This window comes from Amphiura filiformis, chromosome 2, assembly GCF_039555335.1.
Source record: "Amphiura filiformis chromosome 2, Afil_fr2py, whole genome shotgun sequence".
In the NCBI taxonomy this organism is placed as follows: domain Eukaryota; kingdom Metazoa; phylum Echinodermata; class Ophiuroidea; order Amphilepidida; family Amphiuridae; genus Amphiura; species Amphiura filiformis.
In genome coordinates this window covers 57,713,326-57,740,412 of record NC_092629.1, presented here as the reverse complement: position 1 = coordinate 57,740,412, position 27,087 = coordinate 57,713,326, and the positions used below count along the sequence as shown (strand labels likewise).

At 36.2% G+C, this 27,087-nt stretch overlaps 1 protein-coding gene across 3 annotated transcripts in view; it reads right to left on the bottom strand.

Annotated features, from left to right (window-relative positions):
• LOC140146442 (epoxide hydrolase 1-like) overlaps positions 1 to 26,646 on the bottom strand; it is a 30,206-nt gene extending 3,560 nt beyond the window's left edge. The window contains exons 1-5 of one of the 3 annotated variants that reach the window (XM_072168296.1): positions 26,546 to 26,646; positions 14,628 to 14,752; positions 13,280 to 13,362; positions 12,477 to 12,675; positions 5,887 to 6,053 (exon numbers count right to left, since the gene is read on the bottom strand). In XM_072168296.1, coding sequence (XP_072024397.1) covers positions 5,887 to 6,053; positions 12,477 to 12,675; positions 13,280 to 13,362; positions 14,628 to 14,704 — 526 coding nt within the window. In that variant the 5' untranslated portion in view covers positions 14,705 to 14,752; positions 26,546 to 26,646. Of the gene's footprint in view, positions 1 to 5,886; positions 6,054 to 12,476; positions 12,676 to 13,279; positions 13,363 to 14,627; positions 14,753 to 15,227; positions 15,450 to 26,141; positions 26,318 to 26,545 lie in introns of those variants that run through there. The other 2 variants (XM_072168294.1, XM_072168295.1) reach the window with 2 other exon arrangements.
• Between the last annotated feature and the right edge of the window lie 441 nt (positions 26,647 to 27,087).

Sequence of the window (27,087 nt, the reverse complement as noted above, 5' to 3'; positions counted from 1 at the left end):
TTTTTGACCTTCCATCTGATGAAATTCGGTTTTAAATGAGAGTAAATCACGTTTCACAATTGCATGGGTCTACTGTTAATGATTTATAACAATCACCCCCCCCGCCCATATAAAACCAAGATTTGGCAGCTTTAAACGGCACGCACCGATTTGTCACCTTAAGCCCAAATTGCTTTAAATCCAAGAAATCTTGTTTTCACACAATTTGTGGCAATTTCTTGAACTTTGAAGGCCTCTGGGGAATAATCTTAGCGCAATTTGCATCTAAAACGCATTAAATATATTCACTAACATATAAACTATCTATTTAAATCGAAAAACTGCAATTTAATCAAAAGCCATTTCAATTTTGGCTGAATCTCTGAAAAGCACGGTTTTACTCCTAGGCCCTTCGAAGGGTTTCTGATGTTCATAAAATTTAATTCTTTTATCTTTTTCTTGAAATATAAAATGTTTTGAGTAAAACGCTCGAAACAGAATTGCTCTGTGACATTCACTTCAAGAGAAATTCCCTTTCAAAGTTACATGGTGGATTCCGAAAATAGGCAAATTTTCAACATTTTGACCATTCATGCTTACTCTTCTATATTTGCATTAAATTCCAATTCTCTAGATAGTTTTTGACCTTCCATCTGATGAAATTCGGTTTTAAATGAGAGTAAATCACGTTTCACAATTGCATGGGTCTACTGTTAATGATTTATAACAATCACCCCCCCGCCCATATAAAACCAAGATTTGGCAGCTTTAAACGGCACGCACGCACCGATTTGTCACCTTAAGCCCAAATTGCTTTAAATCCAAGAAATCTTGTTTTCACACAATTTGTGGCAATTTCTTGAACTTTGAAGGCCTCTGGGGAATAATCTTAGCGCAATTTGCATCTAAAACGCATTAAATATATTCACTAACATATAAACTATCTATTTAAATCGAAAAAACTGCAATTTAATCAAAAGCCATTTCAATTTTGGCTGAATCTCTGAAAAGCACGGTTTTACTCCTAGGCCCTTCGAAGGGTTTCTGATGTTCATAAAATTTAATTCTTTTATCTTTTTCTTGAAATATAAAATGTTTTGAGTAAAACGCTCGAAACAGAATTGCTCTGTGACATTCACTTCAAGAGAAATTCCCTTTCAAAGTTACATGGTGGATTCCGAAAATAGGCAAATTTTCAACATTTTGACCATTCATGCTTACTCTTCTATATTTGCATTAAATTCCAATTCTCTAGATAGTTTTGACCTTCCATCTGATGAAATTCGGTTTTAAATGAGAGTAAATCACGTTTCACAATTGCATGGGTCTACTGTTAATGATTTATAACAATCACCCCCCCGCCCATATAAAACCAAGATTTGGCAGCTTTAAACGGCACGCACGCACCGATTTGTCACCTTAAGCCCAAATTGCTTTAAATCCAAGAAATCTTGTTTTCACACAATTTGTGGCAATTTCTTGAACTTTGAAGGCCTCTGGGGAATAATCTTAGCGCAATTTGCATCTAAAACGCATTAAATATATTCACTAACATATAAACTATCTATTTAAATCGAAAAAACTGCAATTTAATCAAAAGCCATTTCAATTTTGGCTGAATCTCTGAAAAGCACGGTTTTACTCCTAGGCCCTTCGAAGGGCGCACACCACTAAATTCGGTTTTAAATGAGAGTAAATCACGTTTCACAATTGCATGGGTCTACTGTTAATGATTTATAACAATCACCCCCCCCGCCCATATAAAACCAAGATTTGGCAGCTTTAAACGGCACGCACCGATTTGTCACCTTAAGCCCAAATTGCTTTAAATCCAAGAAATCTTGTTTTCACACAATTTGTGGCAATTTCTTGAACTTTGAAGGCCTCTGGGGAATAATCTTAGCGCAATTTGCATCTAAAACGCATTAAATATATTCACTAACATATAAACTATCTATTTAAATCGAAAAAACTGCAATTTAATCAAAAGCCATTTCAATTTTGGCTGAATCTCTGAAAAGCACGGTTTTACTCCTAGGCCCTTCGAAGGGCGCACACCACTAAATAATTGTCCCATTGAAATACGTGTAAAAACACCAGTTTTATTTGCTCGTTTTGATGCCTTTTCGGCACATTCTGAGAAATTTAAGGATAACCAGTCGATTGCAAATCGATGAAAGTTTAACATATGTTTCAATGTATGGGTAGTCTTCCGTCTCGTTTTCCCGGTAGGAGCCGCTAAACAGCGCCCTCACTGTTTTTGACATGCTCTCATGACTGTAAACCCGTTTCTGCCCATTTTTAATACGCGGACCTATTTTCTCGATAATTATAAAATGCGACTTTTTAGTGATTCAAATTCATGCACAGGCTTTACACTTTTATTTAAGCTATCATTCGCTACTCTTTCTGATTATTAGTCCAAAGAGCAGCCCATTATACCTCAAAAACTTTCTGTATTTTACCGGAACTCAGTAGGGTTGCACAAATGGCGCATTGATTTAGTGGTGTTCTCCCTTCAAGGGTTTCTGATGTTCATAAAATTTAATTCTTTTATCTTTTTCATGAAATATAAAATGTTTTGAGTAAAACGCTCGAAACAGAATTGCTCTGTGACATTCACTTCAAGAGAAATTCCCTTTCAAAGTTACATGGTGGATTCCGAAAATAGGCAAATTTTCAACATTTTGACCATTCATGCTACTCTTCTATATTTGCATTAAATTCCAATTCTCTAGATAGTTTTTGACCTTCCATCTGATGAAATTCGGTTTTAAATGAGAGTAAATCACGTTTCACAATTGCATGGGTCTACTGTTAATGATTTATAACAATCACCCCCCGCCCATATAAAACCAAGATTTGGCAGCTTTAAACGGCACGCACCGATTTGTCACCTTAAGCCCAAATTGCTTTAAATCCAAGAAATCTTGTTTTCACACAATTTGTGGCAATTTCTTGAACTTTGAAGGCCTCAGGGGAAATTTTCTTAGCGCAATTTGCATCTAAAACGCATTAAATATATTCACTAACATATAAACTATCTATTTAAATCGAAAAACTGCAATTTAATCAAAAGCCATTTCAATTTTGGCTGAATCTCTGAAAAGCACGGTTTTACTCCTAGGCCCTTCGAAGGGCGCACACCACTAAATAATTGTCCCATTGAAATACGTGTAAAAACACCAGTTTTATTTGCTCGTTTTGATGCCTTTTCGGCACATTCTGAGAAATTTAAGGATAACCAGTCGATTGCAAATCGATGAAAGTTTAACATATGTTTCAATGTATGGGTAGTCTTCCGTCTCGTTTTCCCGGTAGGAGCCGCTAAACAGCGCCCTCACTGTTTTTGACATGCTCTCATGACTGTAAACCCGTTTCTGCCCATTTTTTAATACGCGGACCTATTTTCTCGATAATTATAAAAATGCGACTTTTTAGTGATTCAAATTCATGCACAGGCTTTACACTTTTATTTAAGCTATCATTCGCTACTCTTTCTGATTATTAGTCCAAAGAGCAGCCCATTATACCTCAAAAACTTTCTGTATTTTACCGGAACTCAGTAGGGTTGCACAAATGGCGCATTGATTTAGTGGTGTGCTCCCTGAAACATACGCAAAGTCGACCCACGCGGATAGGCCTACGCGAAATAGATGTGAATTTCGCGCGAAAATTTAATGGCACCGCAAATCAAAAATCAAAACAACAACTTAATTGCGCCTACTTTTTTTTCTTGCGTGGCGACATTTTGAGATAAGTTCGGATTTTTTTTGTTTAGGAGGGTTTCTTCTGACATTTTTAGAATATAAAGTTTTTCTTCTAGACAAAGATTGCATTGACCGGATTCTCGTCTCATAGTGTTTGATTGCTTAACTATTTCCCAGATGATTTCATAATTGGAATTAGGCCTACTTCTTTTAAGGTTCCAAACATGTTTTGAAAGTTCAGTTTCCTTTTCATATTTCTCGTGTCTGAAGGACTTCGTATGGTTACGGAATCGATCTTTGAACGGTCCTCCTGAAAGTCCTATGTATACTTTAGATTCCACATCAGATGTTACAGTAGCCTTGTACACTATTGCTTCAGTCAAGCATTCTCCACGGAGGGGACAATTTGCTTTGATTCTACAGTTGCATTTCCTTGTGGTTTCGGTTTGTTTATGAGTCCTTATTTTGATGACCTTATTATTGTGTGACTTGATTATTGACCTCATATTTTTCATGCAACTGTAGCTAACCTTGGTATTATTGCGATTAAATATCTTGTGCAACTTGTGCCCTCGGGGAAAATGCTTGTTTATCAGTTTGATGAATGTTCCGCCGACATTTGTTTTTACGTTCTTGCTGTAAGGCGGGTTAAACCATATTATCTTCCTTGAGCGGTTCTTCTTCTTTCTCGTTTTCCTGTTGCCTTCTTTGTTGCTGCTGAATTTGATGGATCCGTCGTATCCGCTGGATTTCAGTGCTTCGTTGTAACATGGTGCAGCTTTTTCAAATGTTCTTTGGTTCGATGATAGCCTGTTGATTCTCTTTTCTATGGCGGCAGGGATGTGCTTGATGATTTGTGGAGGATGGTTGGACTGTTTGTTAATGTACATTGGCTCATTATTTGGTTTCTTGTACGGTTGGTGCACGCCGGTTGCCAAGTTCATGTTTATGTCGAGGTAGTTCACTGATTTCAGGTTTGTCTCCACACTTCATACTTATTTGGGCTATTTGTTAAGCTAAATTTAAAATAGACAAACATGTTTTGGCTATAGACGAATCCAATTTCACACATTCCTACACCTCAATGGCAGCCATAGCTGGGTCCCGTCGGCTCCATCTCACCTAAAATGTGAAATGTTGCGGCCTTGGAGGGTATTTTAAACTGCATTCTATCACCCGCGTTACACGTAGACAAAAGAATGATGACAGTTTACAACACAAAAGAATCTAACATCAAATTATAAGTGGCTTTAATCCACCCAATTGGGCAGTCACAACACCAGTGTGGTGCTGCGGGGACCCGGTTATGGCCGACCAAATCCTGACCATGACTTGGCTTGTTGGATTTGTCTATAGGCCTATTATAAAAAAAAATTCTAACCAACTCTACCCTTGGAAGCATCTATGGACAATCAACGGTTTTTTACTATACTTGTTTACTATTCTAGTTATACATGTACAAATATTGAATGTTTATGAGTACAATGATAAGAATATTTTCATTTGGTGAATATGGACTGTTCCATTCAGTGAGGGTTTGCAAGTTTAATGGAATAGTTCATATTTCACCAAAGGAAAATATAACTTGCATATAAATTCCTCTTCTTCCACTTAATTTTATAAATCACCAGGGAAAATAAAATAAATAAATAAAAATGTCTAAACTACCCATGCCTATAATTTGAGGTGGTCACAGCACGCCTATGCTCACATTTGTCAGCGTTGCCATAGCTTCGTGCAATTCTAAATTGACTATTGGTCGCACAGAGTGCAAAAGTCTTTTTTTAGCTTGACACTAAATATAGCAAAAATAATCAAGTAATTGGCCAATCAAATAAGAATATTTTTTTGTATGATCTGAGCTACGTATAATTATCTGCACTATGTGAGTTCACATATCGTCGGCAGAGTGCTACACTATCGTAAGTGCAGTAGAATGCAATAGCTGCCTTTTGTAAAGCACCTATTGTTTGCAGCACAATCCCCTTATCATGCTCATTGTAAAGTGTTGAAGTTCTGTATTACTTGCCTGATGGCCACTAAGCTAACCCAAGATATTACATTTACATGTAGTTGGGTGTTTTTCTAGTATCATTGGTTAAAAGTAAGTACATTTATTGAAATGTCACAAATGGCAGCTATTACATTCTACTGCACTTACGATAGTGTAGCACTCTGCCGACGATATTGAATTTACCTGGTTGAGAAGCTGCAAACTTAAATGCTTCCACATCATCATCTGTTACATTCTGTTTATTCCTCAAACCCATCTGGTCATTTTTATAGCAGGCTTTCACAAAATCGTAATCTCCAGCAGAAATCATCATCTCTGGCAGGACTGGAACTTGAAAGAATAACATATACCTGCATGGCAAGATATTGAGTACATCACAAAAGTTTTACTACATTCAACAACATTCATACTGATTTTGCTTGATCGCATCACATATTTGCCTCGGACACATTATTTGGGTGTTAAAGATACTATTCCTCTATTTCTTAATTACATGTTTTGAGGTGGTTAAATGCAGGCTCATTATTCATTACTGATCATTATCTTAACCAAGATGCATCATCACTACAACCCCCCGACAACCCCTTCAAGAGTCAACAATTTGCAGCCACACCATTTGGTTTGAAGATATTTCTGGCATACCACAGTCATAACCATATGTAAGCCCAGATAAATGAAATCATTTAATCCTCACCACGCATTTTCAATTTTTCTTTAAATATTCTACAAATTCAGAATTGTTAATTTTTATTGAGATAGCTCTTGCTATTTTGAGAAAATATCTCAAATCTCAAGACTTTTTATATTGAAGCCTATGGCTAGCACATAGAGCATTAATATTTGTATGATTGACTACGTACATACATATGTGACAGCTCCAACCCGGAACAAGTAGCTATGCATGTTTTTAGGTTATACATGTATGCCTTTAAAGATGACATTCCCATAAAGAAAATCAAAGTTTGGAATTCCTAATTTCATGGTATTTGACCTTGGGACTAAGTGGACTTTCAAATCCTTGAAAGTACTTATTAAAAAGAGGTTTATTTAATCAATAATTGACAGTTGAATTTCAATTTCAATCCTGTGTAAAGCAGGAAACTATTAGCCGAATTACTCAGAATAGCAATTCACGAAAATATCAAGGTATCATTTATAAAAATTATCCATATCTTGAAAAGTTTCAATCCCATTGGATTCCTTGCCCCTATAAATATAATACATAACTTTGGTTACCAGTGTGTTGTTATTTTTTGAGAAAAATGCAAAATTAGTCACAAAATTTATCAAGGGGTGTAATACCACATATAAACCATCTCACAAGTTAGGTCTTCCTCAAGGCACCAAGTCAACAATAGCTAGAAAAGTTGTTTTTTGCAGAATCAACATCCCTCTTACGCACTATACTAACCAATCATGGACCGTACAATGTATAGACTGCTCTGCATTCCCTTTTTGATAAACAATTAATACCATTCCATGCATAAAACAAAACACATCCCCAGTGACTGCCCTGCCCAGAGAAAAAAGGACTGCTCTAATTGGAAAATGTGACCCATCATACATGTACCTTAACCATAACACATAGACTCAACCTCTTTCATCTCCAATCTGAGATGAATGTTAATGAAGTAAAAATCAACCAATGACAGATAGGCAAGAATTCATGTTTATGCATTAACCCTATGATTAACCCAACCCAGGCCACTGTGAACTCAACCCACATGGTCCATGCAGCTGGTAGCTCTATCTGCGTCAGGTACATAAACCACAAGGTCTGTGCATAAACAACCAAGGCTGCATTTTTAATGAGGTAGCATCATACCCAGTATTAGAGTGCATCGTTCATTGTATATTCTAAATACAGTAGACCATTTTTCTCATGGTTGGATCATGGTCAGAGGGAATAGAGGGGTGCACAGTGTTTAAATACCCTGTATTATAAATATTTTTTTCCATACAGCTCAATACTCCGTTGAAATCAAAATTCTATTGACACAGATAAAGAAAGTTTACATATGCATTGTGTTATAGGGCGTGCACCTGGAACTTAACTGAATGGGCTAAACGCGTTCCTTTATACCTATAAAGTATAATTGTCATTCTCAAAATTAAATATATCTCAATTTTTACTTTTAAAATGCAGTAAAAGATATCCACAGCAAGCTGCAAGGCCCCGCTAATTAGTGTACTGCTTTTCGAGTGAGTGTACTGGAAACAAAACCCTGGTTTTACCTGAAAACAAATTTTTTTCTTGTAATAGAAACATCATATGGGGTACTACAGCATGCACAAATCGTAATTTAATGTGTAGAAAATAAAAACGCTGTGGTATCTCATATGATAGTCATGGTATGCTTAGCCTGAGTCGCTCGGCCTATCTCGAACAAAATCGTGATGCGTAGCTGTTAAAAAACGAGAGGATTCGCTGTACTATCACGGCAATTTTTAACACGAAGATATAGGGATGATGACAATGTGGGGTGATAAATTAAAATGGTCTAATACAGTAGACTACCGTAAAACCCCGTCTAGAAGCATATATCAAAGAAACGCCCTCAATAAAGTTAGTTGCTTTTTGTATTTGGAGTTTGAGCAACTATATGTTATAATTATACTGGCACCACCGTGTACTGGCAATAGGTGGCTATAATAATACATTCCATTTATATATTGTAACACCAATCAATTGTATTGACATAATAACGAATGTTTCATATATCAGGCTTTGGCAGTAAAGAGAGCACTGTCTGGGGACTGGTTCCGTTTTATGCTCGTTTTGATTAAACTTTGTTTCTTGTTTTTTTTATCTATCTTCAAATCTACCTTTCTTCTTTTAGGATTTCATTTTAGATTTTTTTTTTCATTTTTTTTTTATTATTAACTTTTTTTTATATATATATATATATAGAAATTTTGTGGTTTTAAAGAAACAAGTAAAAGCATTTATTCCAAACAATATCGAAACCCACGGTTAGAGCAGCCATAGACCTTTAGGTATACATATTATTGGTAGTAGAAGGTCCCTAAATTGGTGTTTTATGAACATTGACATTCTTTTGTGGTGACTGACATGGTCTTTCAATTCGCGCCGAGTGTCCTTGACAGTCTTGACTATTCTTCAGCGGTCAATGGTCATGAAAGAATTCAAAAGATAACCTCTGCCCCAATAATCCCAAGTTATTGTCTGAAACTGCTCCTCTCCATAAGGAAACGCGGAATAATACTGAATGAAAGACTTGTGGTGACATTTAAAAAAAATATTGTTTTGTTGCCACAATAAGGAATAATAATTATTCCATGTTTGAATCTATTATCCCATCATAAATAGAATATCTTCCAAAACTTTAATCATTTCATCTTACAAAGACATCTATTTAGCTCATTCAACTACAAAGGCCCACTTCTTTTGTACAGAGTTTGTGCGTGAAATTATTAATTGGCTCAAAACAAAAGATTTGAACCGGTGTCCTTCATGGCGCAATGCATTCCATTCAGTCAAATGAAGAGCTTTGTTTCAAAACCATTTACATCCACTTGCCCAATTTTGAGAACACGTCGAAAAATCATCAAAATAATCACTGATATAAGGTGTTTTTCAACAAAAGCAGTTTTTGTCAGGATGCTCATCCTACCCAAGCATCCCGCCAAAAGCTGCTTTTGTTGCAAACCCCCATACATCAGTGATTTTTTTGATGATTTTTTTATGTGTTGTCCAAAATGGGCAAGTGGATGTAAGGGGTTTTGAAACAAAGCTCTTCAAATGATGTCATCAACCTATTGATCATAGTGCATTCGTTAATGATTGTGAGAACTGTCGCAGTAGTCTGATTGCAATCATGCTTTTGCTGAATGCATTTGAGTAGTCCGCCATATTTACGGTGTGATTTACGTCATATGCACAACCTTTATTCACCGAAGTAGTGATGTTACACTAACAGGATTACCATAACAAAAACTTGAACCCATACTCCTATGCACAGTCAGTTTATCCCTTACATAACCTATGTCTTGCATACGCTGGCGAAGTTATGCAATAATTGGATTTACTACCATAGCAAATTGAAAACAATTGTTTAATATACCGCGCTGCACTGGTACGTTCAAGCGGTACCTCTGCATTGAACCATATATCATGCCAAGGGGGTGACACTAAATTCACGGCTTTTGTTTAGCCACGCAAACCTATGGCAATTTTGTTGGCTTGCACTCAACAAAGTGAGGCAAGGTATCGATCGGTTATGAATAATTCACATCAACTCTTACTCAGCCCATGTGATTGAGGTCACCACATTAAGGTGTCGTAAGTTTAGCGAATCGAACCTGTTGAAGATAGTAAAAAGCGCCCCCAAGCAAGGTCAGACCGGGCGGAAGTGGGTCAACTACTATGATCCCATCAGGCCACAGTGATTTGTTTCTGCAAGAAAGTCTTTTAATTTGATAAGGGAATGTCTTGTTGATATAGTAATGTCGAAATTAAGACTAACTATCGATAATACAAAGGAAATATACGACAAGCATAAGATATGAAATACAGTGAGTATTTGAAGTCAAAAAATCATTTGTCACTTCACGTGACCTTCCAAAATGGCGCCCGCGGCAATTGTATTTGCCATGTGCTTCCTCCCTGTGGAAAAGTATCCCGAAAAATATAAATCTGCACTAATACACTTGTTGGTGTATCCTGCCAGTATAAATTATTGTTGAAAAGTAGAATAGCACCATAATTTTGACATTTAATTGTATACCGCCACTAATAATCCAAAAATCCGATCTTTATTAGCTTTTATGCATCACGTCTATTGGCTCATTTTCTTACATTGAACTATTATAGGCACTTCAACATCGATGATAACCAGCGTACACCACAAGACCCCAGAAAAAAAATCATAGGCTCACGTCAAGCCGTCTGTACACCTGTCTTCAATCATATAATAGATTGAATACAATACCGTTCATACCGCTCTTTTCACAGAGACTAATCTTACAGGTGCAAGTGATTAGCATTTCTTTGACATCTATGGTTCAATGCATCGGTAGGTCCTATCGCATGAACGTGAGTGCGGGTGATATCATTAGTCAAAATTGTATTCATCTATTGTTATGGTAGTTAATCCGATTTAAGTACGTCACTTCGCCAGCGTGCGTATAAACGTATTCTGTTAGGGAGTACCCTACATTAAACAATTACAATTTCAAACTTTGTGATTGGCAATAGGCCCCTATACCGGTAGGCCTACATTAAAAAGTATGCATGGGTGACACCCAGGAGCGATTATAGTATTTGTTTCCTAGTACATCATATTTTGATTGTTTCCGTTTGCCATAATTTAACACGGAATAAAAGCAAAACTCACTGAAAAATAACATTTTCTGAAAAATCAACTAAGATTAGGGAGTGTTCAGAAATAGTACTTTGGTGGGGGGCAATGTATTTTTCCGCGTTACAAATTTTTAACCCCCCCTATCTCCTCTTCGTGAATCCAAAACTTTGTTGACGCATTGTCTCACAAGTTAATGGACCTAACACTGTTATAACCCCCACCCTCATATTAAGTACAAAGCTATTTTGCCCCCCCCCTCCCGACCTGTACCATTGTACATCAAACGATAGAGGAAATAATATCATTAAATAATACTAAAACTTGTGAGTCGGTAAATTATCGGTTAATTTACATGGTAATTTACCGCCATCATTATTGACCGTAGTAAAATAGGGTAATTTTTTAAAATTAAAACTTGTATAATATTGTTTTTGTTTGTTTGTTTTAGATGACAATTACAGTTTCATACAAAAGAGTTATGCAAATACTTCAAAATGTACGTTCGGCATATATGCCTACTCGTCATGGCCTACCCTGCCTGGCAAAGCTAGTCTGGTCGAAATGAGCATAATAATTATGTTTCGTTCGGTAGCCGATACAAACGGAAACTACTCTGTCCCTTGCTCAAACGTCCATTATATTAGCGCCCTCTGGCCAGGTCAGACCATCATTTTAATAACAATATGCTATTAACATATGAATTGGACACATGCAAATGACGAAGTGTCACATCCTGATTTAATAATCCTTGATCATGCTGATATTGACGAAGTCGAAGCCCCATTCAAATACATGTAGCTAATTTTAACTGTCAGTAAAGAGATTGTGCATATGACGTATCATACAGTGAATATGGCGGACTACTCAAATGCATTCAACAAAAGCATGATTGCAATATACCGCGACAGTTCTTCTCACAAACATAACAAATGCACTACGATCAAATAGGTTGATGACAGCAATTCATTGAATGGACTGCACTGCAACTGCACTACGGTGAAGGACACCGGTTCAAATCCATTGTTTGGAGTCAATCGATAAAACCATGCAGGCCTCTATATAAATTACAACACCAATATATAAATGAAAAGTTTGAAATATATTTGGTTTATAAAATTCATGTGACCGTGATGAGGCTTGAACTCACCATCTTTCGATCTATAGTCTAAAGCGCTCATGTACTAAAGTCCTATGCCTTACCAAGTGAGCTATGCTCGTGAGATACGAAATAAAGATAAAATAATACATTGTATACCTGCTTGTGTCGGTAATTGATTTGCTCAAATTCCATAATGATATGATATTGTGGAGGGCGCTAGCGTGAATTTTGCTATCATCACAGTCGCTATACTATATGCTTGTAGACGGGTTTGTACGGTATACAATGTAGGTAATTTGATAGCGGGGTGACGTCAGACATTGTACATAAAGTATTAATTTACAACTTACCAAGACATGAATTTTTGTCTTATGTTGTCATAATAATGTTCATTAAAACGGTCTGGATGTGGAACATTCATACAGATAAGCTTATCTACCAGATCAGGGTAATCCATAGCAAATGTCCATGCAACTAGGCCACCCCAATCATGGGCTACTAGAACACAGGAACTATAACCAAGAGCTTCTATCACACCCTTCACATCACCTACATAATTGACAAAATGAAAACAACAGTATTTATATAATACTGTCACAGATGTATAAGTATGTTAGAGTTATATAGTACTGACGGGGATGTCCTCTTTTGGTCTATATACACCAGTACGCACACCTTTTAATCCCAAGATTGTGGGTTTGAGTCCCGACAGGACGGCATGTAGCTGGTGAAGGAGCAGGATACCTCTATTTGTGGTTAACAGCTTACGTGAGCGGTTTGTGACCGAAATGAATGGTGGCAGCAGTGGTCCCTGTGTTTCTCTTGCTTTCAAAAGCAATGCATTGCCAAAAGCTCTCCTATTGAAAATAATGCATTGATTTGTGCCTCCTACACTGAGAAATTCAAACAATATGTTGCTTTTGCAAGCAACGTATTGCCAAAACCTCTACTATTGGCTGCCTTAAGAACATGTTGCTTTCTTAAAAGCAACTATTTGCTTTTGAAAGCAATGCGTTGTCGCAATACGCAATGTGACTCAGTCCCCTTGATTATATATATTTGATTTGATTTTCAAAAGAAATATTGCTGCAGTTTTGTGAAAACATTTAGATCTGACATTAATTCCATGATCATTTCTATATTAATTTCTTACCAACAAGTTTTGACATTTTGTAGTTATGTATTCCAGATAACACTTCCGATTCACAATAGCCTCTCATATCCACAGCCACCACACTGAAGAAAATAATAGAAATTATTGTGACATGTGATTACAGGCTGTGATGAAGATAAAGAAGGTTTCAGGTAAAATGTAAGGAATAACTTTTTTCATGTGCATCCACCAAATATATATACCACCAGCGGCGCAGTGTAGACACCTTATAATATAAACTTAATACTCCATTGGTGAGCAACGGGCGAGTGGTATTTCACCGAACGAAAGAAAAGGAGTTCTATCTGATTGGCTAGCAATCGATCGCTGGATCGCTCAGTGGTGAACTACAAACTCAAAATGGAGCGATGTATTCAATTCGATTGAAATCAATATTCTATTATTGATGCAGATAAAGAAAGCGGCATAGTGTGTATTGTATGACTGGTGATTTAATTTTCTAATACATGTGTTCCTTTATAGAATTGGAATTCTCAAACAGTTGAATATATCACAATTTTTATTTTGAAGATCAAAATCGTTACTTATAAAATGCAGTAAAATATATCCACAGCAAAATACTGGTCCCCGCTAATTAGTGTATTTAATTCCCAGTTAGTGTATTAAAAATAAAACCTGGGATTTACCTGACAACAAATCAAATTTTCTTGTAATAGAAATATCATATGGGATACTGATCATGCGCAAATCGTAAAAACATAGAACAGAAACTGTGTGGCAGGCTCTGTGGAATCTCATATCGTGTGTAAAATGGTACGCTTAGCCTGTCGAGTCACTCGGCCTATCGAAAAACAAAATCACCATGCGTAGCTGTTGAAAAACGAGGATTCTTCGTACTATCACTGCAATTTTTAGGGATGATGATGCTGTGCAGTGTATAACAAGAAGGTAAATAGGGTGAACAAAGTTCATGGGCGCAAAGGTTCAGGGGCCCGGGCACAAGTGAAAATAGGGATAGGGCAGGGCTGATAAAGGAGATATTAAAAGGGCCTCACACTGCTTCTTGTCCATGGGCCCCTAAGGCTCTTGCTAGTTGCTGCACCCCTGTATGCCATCTCACATAACATGTAGAACAAATAGGTGACTATAGAGTGCACACCTGTAAAAAGGAATCTCATGATACCTGGGCAAACATGTTTAAGTGTCATGTTATACTTGACCTAGATTGTTTACCAATTATGATCTTTTGATAATTGTTGTTGGTGATGTACAATGTATTCTGGGATGTTATTTCTATACAAGTTACATAAATTTTTACCTTTATAAATTAAATGTAAATGTTTTATAAACATATCATAATATTCATTTAATCATAATTTTTTATTACCGATAATCCTTCTTGAATTCCTTGAGTTGATAGCGCCATGAATACCAGCACTCAGGAAAGCCATGAAGGAAAAGCATCAAAGGTTTGCTGCATGATCCTGCTGCTACATAATGCAGACGAACATCCTGGAAATTTTGAAATGAAAAAGAATCTTTTATATGTTACATGAAGTTACAAATAGAGAAATTACAGTGGATTTTGTACTGAAGCCTGTAGCAATTAGCATTGTGCAGGAAATTTATTGCCAGCGCATCTCCACATGCTACGCATCTGCGACCTGGCCTTTACGGTAAACATGCTGTTTATCGGAAACCTTACGCAAGTAAATAAACACTGACAGTTCTTAAGGTTTTATGCATGTAAATATATCATTATTCTGACCATACTTTTTAAGTTTTCATTATGGATTTTCTTGAGAAATTATTCTAGCCTATTTTAATACATGGTTATATTTCGATCTTTTGATATGGCATCATTGGCATGCATGCAAAGACACAGCGCATGAATTGTACGTCAGCCCCGGTATTGAGCTTCCTTTTTTTCATCGCCAGATGACTAAGACGATTTACAAGGACTGCCCAGTGCGTAAATAACACTCACTGTTGACCGTCATGTTCATATAGTAGAGATGTTTCAACATCTGTTATAGAGTCTGGTCTTTATCTCATGCCTAGAAATCGTGATTGAGGTTAGCAATGATTTGTGGTGTGTGACAGTGTGCTTAGACCATCACGTTGAGGTGGATAACAAGTCTCTACGCTCAATGCCGAAGCAGTAACTATCGATTACTGCGATTGGTTGATTTGTTATGAGTTAATGAAATTATTTCTTCTTGAAACTTATATTTTCCATTAAAAGTTATAAGTTATTATAAATTTTGAATTACTATGCATAGTTGTCTGTTAATATGTCGAATTAAATGTATTTTCATGTTCGCATGGCCGGATTTTTTAATGGATGGTCAGAGGTCGGCAATATAACTTACCCGGATGTGTACTTTTTTTTAGTAAATGTCGCTTGAATAAGTTTGTAAGTTGAAATATTATGTTCTGAAATTTGTTATAAACAAGGATATTATCATTGAGTGCTAAAACGTAAATATTTGTTCATGTTTTGTATTATTTTACATATTTAAAACTTGTGTGATTAATTTCCTTTGGCGTAGTAATATGTTGTTAATTTCATAAGTACTTTGCCGCATTTTTTACGTGTAGCGCATTAAATAGAAACTATGTGAACAGGCAATTAGCGTGGGCTCGCTTTCATCCCTTTGTTCTTTCTTTTACGTGACGGCTTCGGCATCAGCAGTTGGGATTTCGATCAGCTCTCAATCATTGTAAGAAAATCAACATTTCATAATTTTCATTTATATATAAGCTAGTAATTAATAAGCTTACTATCGTAGAAGTAATATTATGATTTCGACATAGGCCTAGTAATCCATGGACCTGTAACAGTGCGTATTTTTAGCGAGAAAGTGTATCACTCTTGACTTTGCATGGTGCAGGTCGCTTGCCTACTGAGTATACCAAGGATTCTCGAGTACTAATATACTGATTGAGTGAAAAATTTCGTTTCTTGGATTTTATTAAACCGTCCCGCAGTAGCGCGTATTTTTTAGCGAGAATGTGTATATGAAAATTCACTCTTGACTTCGAATTTCTGTTGCATTTGAAAATCACTCTACTTTGCATGGTGCAGATCGCTTTCCTACTCATGTAGGCCTATTGATTTTTATAGTGAAGAATTTCGTTCATGCGTTTTTATTTTGGATTTTATTAAACGGTGCCGCAGTGCGTGTTTTTAGCGACAATATCACATGATTCAATGTGTATTTGAAATTCACTCTTGACTTTATGTCATCCGAGCACTTCATGATCTAATGATTTTGGTTTGTTTTAACTTGTGCACTATGATATTCGACGATATTTGTTTGTTTCAAGTCGTGCACTACATTAATTTCTACTATCGACTTGTGCACTTGGACTGTGAATTTACGATATTTGTTTGTTTGTTTTTGTTTGCTGAAATCATAATATTACTTCTACGATGGTAAGCTTATTAATTACTAGCTAAATGAAATGTTGATTTTCTTACCATGATTGAGAGCTGATCGAAATCCCAATATGCTGAAGCCGTCAAGAAAGAACAAAGGAATGAAAAGCGAAGCCACGCAAACTGCCTGTTCACATAGTTTATATTAATGTGCTACACGTAGATGCCGCCAACAAAAACAATATATATAAAATAAAAGTACACCGGGGGCCACTCACATAAATGGTCTGTACGCATGCGTGACCAAAAAAAAAACAAGGAAAAGGGGTGTTTTTAACAACATGTTACAAATATGTAAAATAATACAAAACATAAACATCTATTTACGTTGTTAGCACTCAATGATAATATCCTTGTTTATAACAAATTTTACAACATAATATTCCAACTTACAAACTTGTTCAAGCGACATTAACTAACTTATAGTCCACATCCGGGTAAGTTATATTGCCGACCTCTGACCATCCATTAGAAAATGTGGCCGTGCGAACATGAAAAATACATATTAACAGACAACTGTGCATAATTAACTTCATATAAACCTACATAGGCCCCCTAATGTATTTCACAATTTCTACTCATTCCAAATTGCAATTTCCACTCACTTGAACAATGCATTTAAATAACATTCCAATTTAGCCCAAAGGTGATTTTACTAAACCATCCCTTTTTAATTCCAACATCCTTTCTTGTATAAACCTATGTGACCTCCTACTCCACTTCATATTACAACTGCCTCAGCGATGTTTGTCTTTTTTAAAGACTATTCTTGTTAAGCTTAAAAATTGGGTTACCGGTATGGTACTTGAGAATCCTTACCACGGCCTGGCGAGTGCCGCACCTTGGCACTGAAAAGTTTGCGCAACACTCGTACTGCAGTCAGACTCAAAATTCAATCTTATTTGATTGAGAAATATACATTCTATCCACGACGACACAATAGTTTCTATATGTGGACAGAAGATAGAGTGTGGAACTATATATTTATAACTACTTCGGTCACTCAATCGTCTCCAATTTACAAACGTATAGCATTTAAAACAGATACATAGTTAGCAAAATTACGAGACGAAATAGAGAAAAGATTAAATGAGTTGAGAAAAAAAAACCCATTCCAAACCAAGTTTTTGTAACATTTCGACAAAATTTGGATAAATATTGTTAATTTCTGGATATATACAAAACATCCCAGTGGGCACACCTGACGTTGAAATCACGTTGAAATTTCGACTTCGAAATCAATTTCGACGTTGAAATCAGGTTGAAATCACGTTGTATTTGCAAATGGACTTCAACCTGATGGAGTTCAACCTGATTTCAACCCATTTCAACCCGATTTCAACCTAGAGGTTAGTTGAAATCAGGTTGAAATTTCAACGTTGTATCGACGTTGAAATTTCAACCTGATTTTAACTAACCTCTAGGTTGAAATCAGGTTGAAATCAGGTTAGGTTGAAACTTCGACGTTGTATCAACGTTGATTCAACGTCGAAATACTAACCTGTGCCCACTGGGATGGACATTCATTAGTAGGCCAAATTTTGCTCGAAAACCATTTTGGTCATTCAAAAATGTTGAACCGTACCCCAAATCCAAATTTGTGGACATTCATTACTCACACTTACTTGGTTAAATTTTGCTCTTAGGTCATTTTGGACACAAAGTATGGGTCATTGAGTGAGAGACCGTTTAGACCTAAATTATGGCTTTTTTAATGGGATCTTTGGGTGGTGAGAGTCCGAAGCCACGAACATTGCATTAAATTTAAAAATATAATCGCAACTTCATTACTTCAACATACCAAGTGACAAGCAAAGACAGAAAACGTAACATATTTTGGAATTTTATTTGTTTAAAAACATTAATGTGTATTAATAGCGCTCAATTGTTGATAACTACGTGTTTTATAAATGAGGCTATACACGCACAATCAACGCTCTGCAGGGTCTGTTGTTCTATTGTTTCCGATTAGAGCGCTGACATATTGGAAAATGTTGCCAATCAATATTCATGAGAGTGTACATTCAACGTCCAGTTTGAGAAATTGGGTGAGTTGTGTTTGGTAGGTGTGAAATACATCTGACTGGGCGTTTTAATTACGTAACGAATAAAGGCATTGACATCATCGAATGGCTGCCCAGTGCTGTTATGTGTTTAGTTATTATATAGGCCTAATAATTATTATTAAATGTATTCATCATTCCTTTCTTTTCCCTTCTCTGTACGTATTCTTTCCTAGGCCTACACTTCATCACTCCCTCGCTCTCATTGTCCCCTCTCACCCTCCCTCTCTCATTCCCATCATTTTCCTTATATTTCTATTTATCTAGGCCCTACTTGTCTTTATTATATCTTTTATTTCTCCCTTCCTCCAGCCCTCTCTCATTCTCCATATCCCTCCTCCCTCTTCCTCCCTCCTCCCTCCCAAGACTTCTCACAGAGGTGAATCTGCCCCTCCCCAACCCCTCCCCTCTTTGGGTACGCCACTATTTCTATACCAATCTCCTTCTTAAAATAAAATTAAATGGAAATTTCTTAAAAACAACCTTTATAGGCCTATACTTATACTTACATGTATACGTATAGCGATTACCATTATAGTGTAATATAGATATATGGACTGGACACTATATGGCAGCCTTCATACATTCTAATATGTAATCGATCAGCTAGAGCATTCAATTTATTTAAATGAAACGCCTAACGTCAGGTGGGTGGTAAAGATGATTGCATCGACAGCTAAAGCCTCCTTATAGATTTCAGACCCACACAAGCACACATTTGGGACACGCGAGTACAATGGTACCACTTTACACATGACTGCCCTTACACATGACTATAGTGTGGTCACTTACCGGTCACTTATTGATACTCGCCTGTTGTGTAGAGCGTTAATATGATGGCGGATCAGTGACCAATTTAATGGCGGAACCCCTTTATTCGAAACAATGGTACCACTTTTATGAATAGCCTGTCGCATCTTCTAATCGGCATCAAACGAACAAAAGATTATATAATCTATTGCGACTCTATTTCTATTTAAAAGCTCTTTGCGCACAATAGTCGGGACAATAGTATATCGATTTTGATTCACACGTGCGCTACGAACTCGCCGTATACTAAAAGCATAGATTATCAATGTGGCGTGGCCTACCATTTTTCTTGTAGCTTCTTTTATACACGTCGATGTTTTCATCAATTATACAATTAACCCACATTAGACCCATAATTTTATTTCAGGAAATAAAAGATTTATTACCATAAAAACGAAACAGTAATCATTTGTTGGGTCTAATGTCATTTATACGTGGAATTTTCAACGTTTTTTCTATCGCCATTCTCGCTCAATTAAAAAAATATTTTGGCGTGTATATAATTGAAATAAAATTCTCTGCCTCATGAACGACATCAACTGTGCCACAATTGGGTATCACGAATCGTTATATATGATGTGCAGTTAATATGTATATTTTCTTTTATACAGAGGATGCTTCAGTTTTGACAGGAAAAATATTTTCTTGAAAACCCTCTCACTCGGTTATTTTAAAAAGGTTACCACGCTTCCCTAGAATGTGCAATAAATTAGCATTAAAATTTTTCTTATTCTAACAGCAAGCGTTTCTAGAATGCATTATGGCGAAATGTGGTGTAGTCTATATTACGTTGGTTTATAACTATTTTTTTTATCTTTCAATGAAAAATATTTTGAGAAGGAATTAGCAATGGTCTGAAAAGCAATTACTTTCAAGGTTGTCGCTACTCGCTAATTCCTTCAGCTTTAGACATATTTTATTGAAAGATGACAAAGAGTGTTCAAGAAGACTGCTCTTCAGACAATCTTTATTGCCAAAATCTTTTAATTTATCACATTTAAACACAAAGTATTTGTAAAGCTTTTAAAGAAATTATGATAAGATGAGATAATTTTCGAGGCCAGATTACACTAGCCTTCAAATTTTCATCAAAACACTCTGGACTTTTGAATGTCCAAAAATGTTATGAAATAGCTCAATGCAGAAAAATAGATTTAGACGAAATTCAATCTAATAATAGATCTAACTGAGGGCAAAAATAAATTAAATTGTCCACCCAGCATGGCCAGTAAATTATCCTTATTTACCTCCCTGAGTGAAGCAGCTGGTTTTGTTGTTGTTGTTGTTGTTGCATAATTCGCAATATTATAGTATAAATTATGCCCGGCAATTACATGTATGTCAGTTCAATTTAACCCTAGTACTAATAAAGGGGTGTACCACCAACCCCCCCCGAGATTTTCATCCGTCATAAAAACACACACACATACCCCCCCCCCCCCGCACCCACATTTTTGGCATTCAGCGGAAACTAATGAAGAAATGTTCTTAATTCATATGCAAATGTTACCCTTCCAGCTATTAAATAGTCTAAACTTTTCAACACATAAAAGCCATTTCCTATTTGGCAGCTGAGGCCTAAAGTTCATTATAGCATCAGTGAAAAGCCTCATTGATATGTAATTTATGCCAATGTTTTGCTAAAAATCAATTCAAAAAGTTCATGATACTTTTATTTTGCAGAATTTTGCCTTGAAACTTTGTCAAATTGTTTCTAATATGTTCTAATGTATTATATAGTCTAGCATATTTGCATAATTAATGAGCTAATTTGCATAATTAGCTAATTTATTATGCAAAGTAGGGCAGCTAGCTAATTATCTGGAAGTCATTAGCAACACGTTGATCAATTTGAAACCAGTGTTCTATTAAATAAAAATGTTATTACATATTAACATGATTAATGAGCACTTTCAAGTCATATTGGTTCATTGATTATTGATAAAATAATACAATAATGTACAAAGAAATTTAAAATGTGTGTATTATAAAAAACCGCATGTCCGATTAGCTTAAAACACAATGCGTATTGATCAGTGTTCTTTGCTCTACTCAATTAGTCTATATTTAAAAACATGCATAGAACACTACCAAAATGGCTCAAATACCACCTTAATGCATCAGACAGCTTATAAACATGATAAACGACTGGTTTGGAGATTATGGCAGGGGACGAGGACGAGCGAGGTTTATAAATAATATTTTCTAAAATATGATTTTTCACTTATCACACGCTGATTTAATGAGGATCTGGTAAAGTAAAGGTAAACGAGACGATCCTGTATAAACAGTGATCGGAGTGCCCTCTCTCTCATTGGCGATTGGGCCAGACTCCTCCATGCAATGTTGCTATAGGGGGATCGCTACACCTCTTCCTCAGCGAGACTGTTACCTTCCCAGCATTTAAGAATGCTGGTAGCCCTTTATACATCTGGGTGGAGAGGAGTAATCGAGATAAAGTGCCTTACTCAAGGGAACAACACGATGGCGTGGCCGGGGCTCGAACCCACAACCTTCCGATTATGAGTCGAAGTCCGTTCCGCTCGGCCTCCGTGCTCCCTTGGTTTTGTTTCATTTTTCATAGCAAAATCCATATACTAATATTTTAATGAGGATATTTTGACAAACACATAAAACTTTTCAGTTGGCCATCATAGGCCAGGCCATGTTTTGTATATACCCTTAATTTCTTTTGAAATTAGACTAATTAGTGGTGTATGGTTTTTTTTTTTTGTTAGTTGTTTCTATTATTATATATTTTAACTCTTGTTCTTTATGGTTACCATTATTAGACACATAATTATTAGAAGTACATGACTTTTGTATGTACTTGTATTACAACTTGTGTGAAGCAGAAGCTTGTATTCCAACCAAAATGCTTTAAAATTTATTACAATGTATTTAAATATTTAATTTTTTTAATACATCTTAGCAATTCATACTGATAAAGTTGTAGAAATTTCATTTCTGTGTAGTTATAATAGAAAAATTAAAACTAAACTGTTCAATTTTTATGGTAGGTGGCAAACGAGCGGAAAAAAAATGTTTACTGTTTGATAAGTTTAAACTTTCAAAAAAAAATTGCAGTAACCTGTGCAACGAAACTAAATACAGCATATCACACAATATATAAAAATTGTGATAAAATGTACAAAATGCTAAATACAACACAAGAATCTTTGAATTATCATCACTAAATAAATATCAGATGATATCAAAAATTGTGTTAAAATGTACAAAACAATACTGGAACATATCAGACATTTATCAAAACTGTTTGACACAATAATAACAGCTAATAACTCAGGTGGCATAATGCAAAGTTCAGTATGAAGTTAATAAAATTCAATTTGATTAAATTAATATCAATTAAAATTATTGATAATAAGGCACTGCACTATAAAAGTCTGGTCTATGAGAAAGACGAGTAGACCGGCGTAAAGTGGGGCGATTTGGGGTTGATGGAGATGGTGGTGTTTTGGGTGGTGAAGGGGATAGATTTGCAGGTAGAGAAGATAGTAAGGGGGGAGTGGATGGTGGTGCCTGTGGGACTGGTGGTGGAGTTGCTGTAGGTGGAACTGAACGACGTTGGCTGTAATGTGGGTGGAGCAATACGGTGAAGTCCGACATCCTGGCGTTGTGGCTGTGACTGGTAGGGTTGGGATTTTCGGGTAATTTTGTGCCCGGGTACCCGTTTATTTTTCGGGCGGGTACCGGGTACCCGAAATTTTTTTTTTTAATTTTTTACAAGTTTTTTTTTCGGTTTTGTAGTGTCCCTGGACCTAGACCTAAATGCTAGGATCATTCAATAATAAAAAAAAAAAAAAAAAAAAAAAAAAAAAATTCAAGATGTTTTGTATTTTTAATATGAAAATTGATACTTTGTATTCATGTCATAGTCTATTAATGATTTCAAAATGCATTGAATTTGAATGCATTTTGATAAAAAAAAAGATATTGGTTTTGCAGCTGGTTTACGCGTATCCATCAGCTGCAAATTCAAACCATCCATGTAAATAGCCATGATTTTGTAAGGACCAAGCCATTTTGGTCCTAGCTTTCGTTGCTGACGTTTGGGACTGCCACTATAAGACAAGGTCATTGACCTTCTACTCTGTTCAGGGTACTTAAAAGTAACTACATACATGGTTAAGAGTCAACCAAGTGGTTGTGGTCCATTTCATAAGTTGTAGACAATGTTCATAGGCCATAGAAGTTGTAGGAATAGGAAACCAGAACAATGGCATGCTGGACGCACATGAAGTCAAAATCAGGCAATAGCTGTTGCACAACCGAAAAGTTCATCCATCACATACATGTAGTATAGTTCTACTATTGTATAAGGAACTAGTTCATCCGTCAAAAGCTAAGGATGTTCGGACTTGGGATCTTGATGGCGCAGCCCGTTATGATGCTTTGAAGTTTGCACGAGGGCGCTTTTCATCAAATCATTGGATTTGCTGATTTTGTGCACCATCAAGATCCCAATTTTTTTTTTTGGTTTTTGTAATGTAACCATTTGGTACTTTAAAAAAATGCAAAATGCAGGTTGGGATGATGATGGCGCACAATGTTATGCACCTCCAAAGATTACCATTTGCAAGTAAGGCTCAGAGAGGCTGAAATTTCAAGAATTTTTTCAAGCTGAACGAGGGCGCTGTGCACGCTCATATTTTACATGTGAGTTATTGGTGCTAATACCAAAATTATTTTTTAGAGACAATTCTAATTTTTTTGGTATCGCAAATCCGTACATAATAAGCGAGACTGCCTCTTAATATCTATATACAGCTGTACAATTTATTTCACATCCATCTTTAGCTGTACAATTTATTTCACATCCATCTTTATATACATGTATCTCAATGGTTAGAGAGTGTCAGGTAGAATGAACCAAGGGTGGGGTTTGGAATGTAGGAGAAGAAACTAAGAGAGAGAATACAATAGATAGTTAGGTAATAGTGTTAACAAATATAAAAGAGAGAGAGAGAGGAGAGAGATGAAGAAAGAACTAGATAAGGCTTAAGATATTTAAAGATAATATTATTTTCTACTGAAGGACATTAGTGAAAGGGCAGGGATTTAAGAGATTTACAATTTACATACATTAGTACATGTATATCTGATCTTACATTATTATTAGACACTGGTCTGGTGAGGAAGTCAACCAGCTGGCTAAGCGAATTTCCCAAAAGGAAATCCAAGAATTTTTTGTGTGCATATGCAGTTTTATTATTTGAGGGTTTCCAGGTTTGCCAATTGATATCTGGGAGGTTAAAGTCACCCCCTATTATAATGTTCGGCAACTTTCCTCTACTTTTAGAGGTAATATTGGATAATGATTTATCCAGCTCCTCTATGGCTATGTGTTTTTGTTTCTGAGGACCATAGAAACTAGCAATGTACAATGGTTTAGATGAGGCAAATTGTAGGTTTGCCCAGATAACCTCACAGTTTGAGTCAATATCACATTCATCAATTATGAGTGTATCTTTACTAGCAAATACTCCTCCTCCGTATGCATTCCTATCTTTACGATGCACTGTGTAACTCTGTCTGGAAAAATTGAGTATGTTGCATGGTCTTGACCTATCTTGGACTCACAACCAAGGATTATATCAGGGTCATGTTGGCCCAGAGCAGCTCTAAAAGCAGCTTGTTTACCACTACTTTTTAGACCATTGCAGTTAATAATCATACCTTTCACAGATTTTTTGCCACGGTTTTTGGGCGACTGGAATTCAAAAGGTTGATCTTTCTCTTTGACAGGCGTAGAGGTCAACGGTGTGGAGTGACTCAGGTTTTCGTCACTAACAAAATCCTCAAGTGAGGAAAATGTATTGGACAAATTTAGCAAATCAGATTCAAAAATGGAGCTATGGAAGTTTGGGCAACCACAACGATAACATACCCCAGACAAACTACTTGAGTTGTTGGCAAGGGTAGAATAGGCAGTTTCAGATAGGCCAACACAGGTAATATGGCACCAGAAATTACACTGGTCACACAACAGAGCTTTGTCATTGTCATCAACCTCATTTTGGCAAACTCCACAAGGGTATGCTGGGGTTTGCGGCCCAGGGTTCATTTCAATCTAAACAAATTTCAAACAAGATCAAGAGTAAATGGTTTAGAACACTGGTAGACCATTGACTTTTTGGAGCTTATGGATGAACAAGGCAATGCTCCAATTATTTGTTGGTATAATGGAAGAAGCATGATTATAAATTCTAGGCTAGAGACCATTGCATTCAAAATCTAGTTGGATTCACTGAAGCATGATACCGTATTTAAAGCAATGGAAGTTCAGAAGTAAACACAGCCGATCACAACAGGCTATTGCATAAAAAAAGTTTTAGACTGTCCAAAATAGCAAATCTTGCTCAAAAGATAGTTGACTCATCAAAATAACTTTCATCCAATTTCAACATTAACAGAATAAATAACCTCCGGTGCAAAAAATTGGCTGCACCGCTGTCCCAGCCCGTCAGACCGAAAAACGATAGCAAAGCACTCAACTCTCTAACATCGAATGCGTAACTATCGTATGCAAATTCGAAGCTAGAGTTCTCGAGTAATCGCTTACCTGAGTTCGTAAAAAACCATGCGATCCCAAACTGGCATCTTCCATACATTCTGGTCTAGAATTTCTAACATTTCTTTTGAAATACCACCTTGGACCTTTGAAAATGATACTGAATGCTGTAACTATAAGTATCAGAACCCCAATAACTGATGCAAGTGCATACATCACACAAAGGCGAAAAAATATTGCTGAAAAATTCATTTTAGAAACGTGTCTTTCTAATGCATCCAAAATTTCAAGTAAGCTTACAGAAAGTTACAGCTACCGTCAACGTTTCCAATTTGCATATTGATTTAGGATCATTTGCGCGCTTGGCATTCAGACTGTTATACCATGGAGGTATATAAATAAATGGAGAATGATCGCCAGAATTCTAATCTCTTAAGTGGAGATTATCCCGTTACCTCTATTCAAAGCTCTATTCAATGAGTCACCAAACTTGAATGACCAGCCACTTCAGCCAAGCTATTGACAGGGGGGTGACACTCTTATTCACATGTTTATTTACAACGCAAACCTATATCGAATCCCGGTGGTTTGCGAATAATGAAATGTCCGCATCCCAGGATTAATTAAACCCTGGTATGAATTATTTATTAGTTTTCACCACGATCCGTTTTGCAATAACATAAAAGCACTTCAAATAACAACCCGTTGAGTTCAATGAACTACGCCCTGAAACCGATGGTGTTGTGTCTTGTAAAGAAGCTCTCCCATTCACCTCTATTCAGGTCAATGAGCTCTCCATACACAAATGAACAAGTACAATAGGACAAGGCCAGCACCTATGACCTGCTTAGTGACATGTTATTTAAGTCTTCAAAAGCTTAAATATCTTGAAGATTAGTATTCGTTTGTGCATATGGACTGAGCATTTATGATGCAAAATATTAGTTCTTATATAAAATTACAAATATTGGAATTATGACACACGGTATAGGTGATA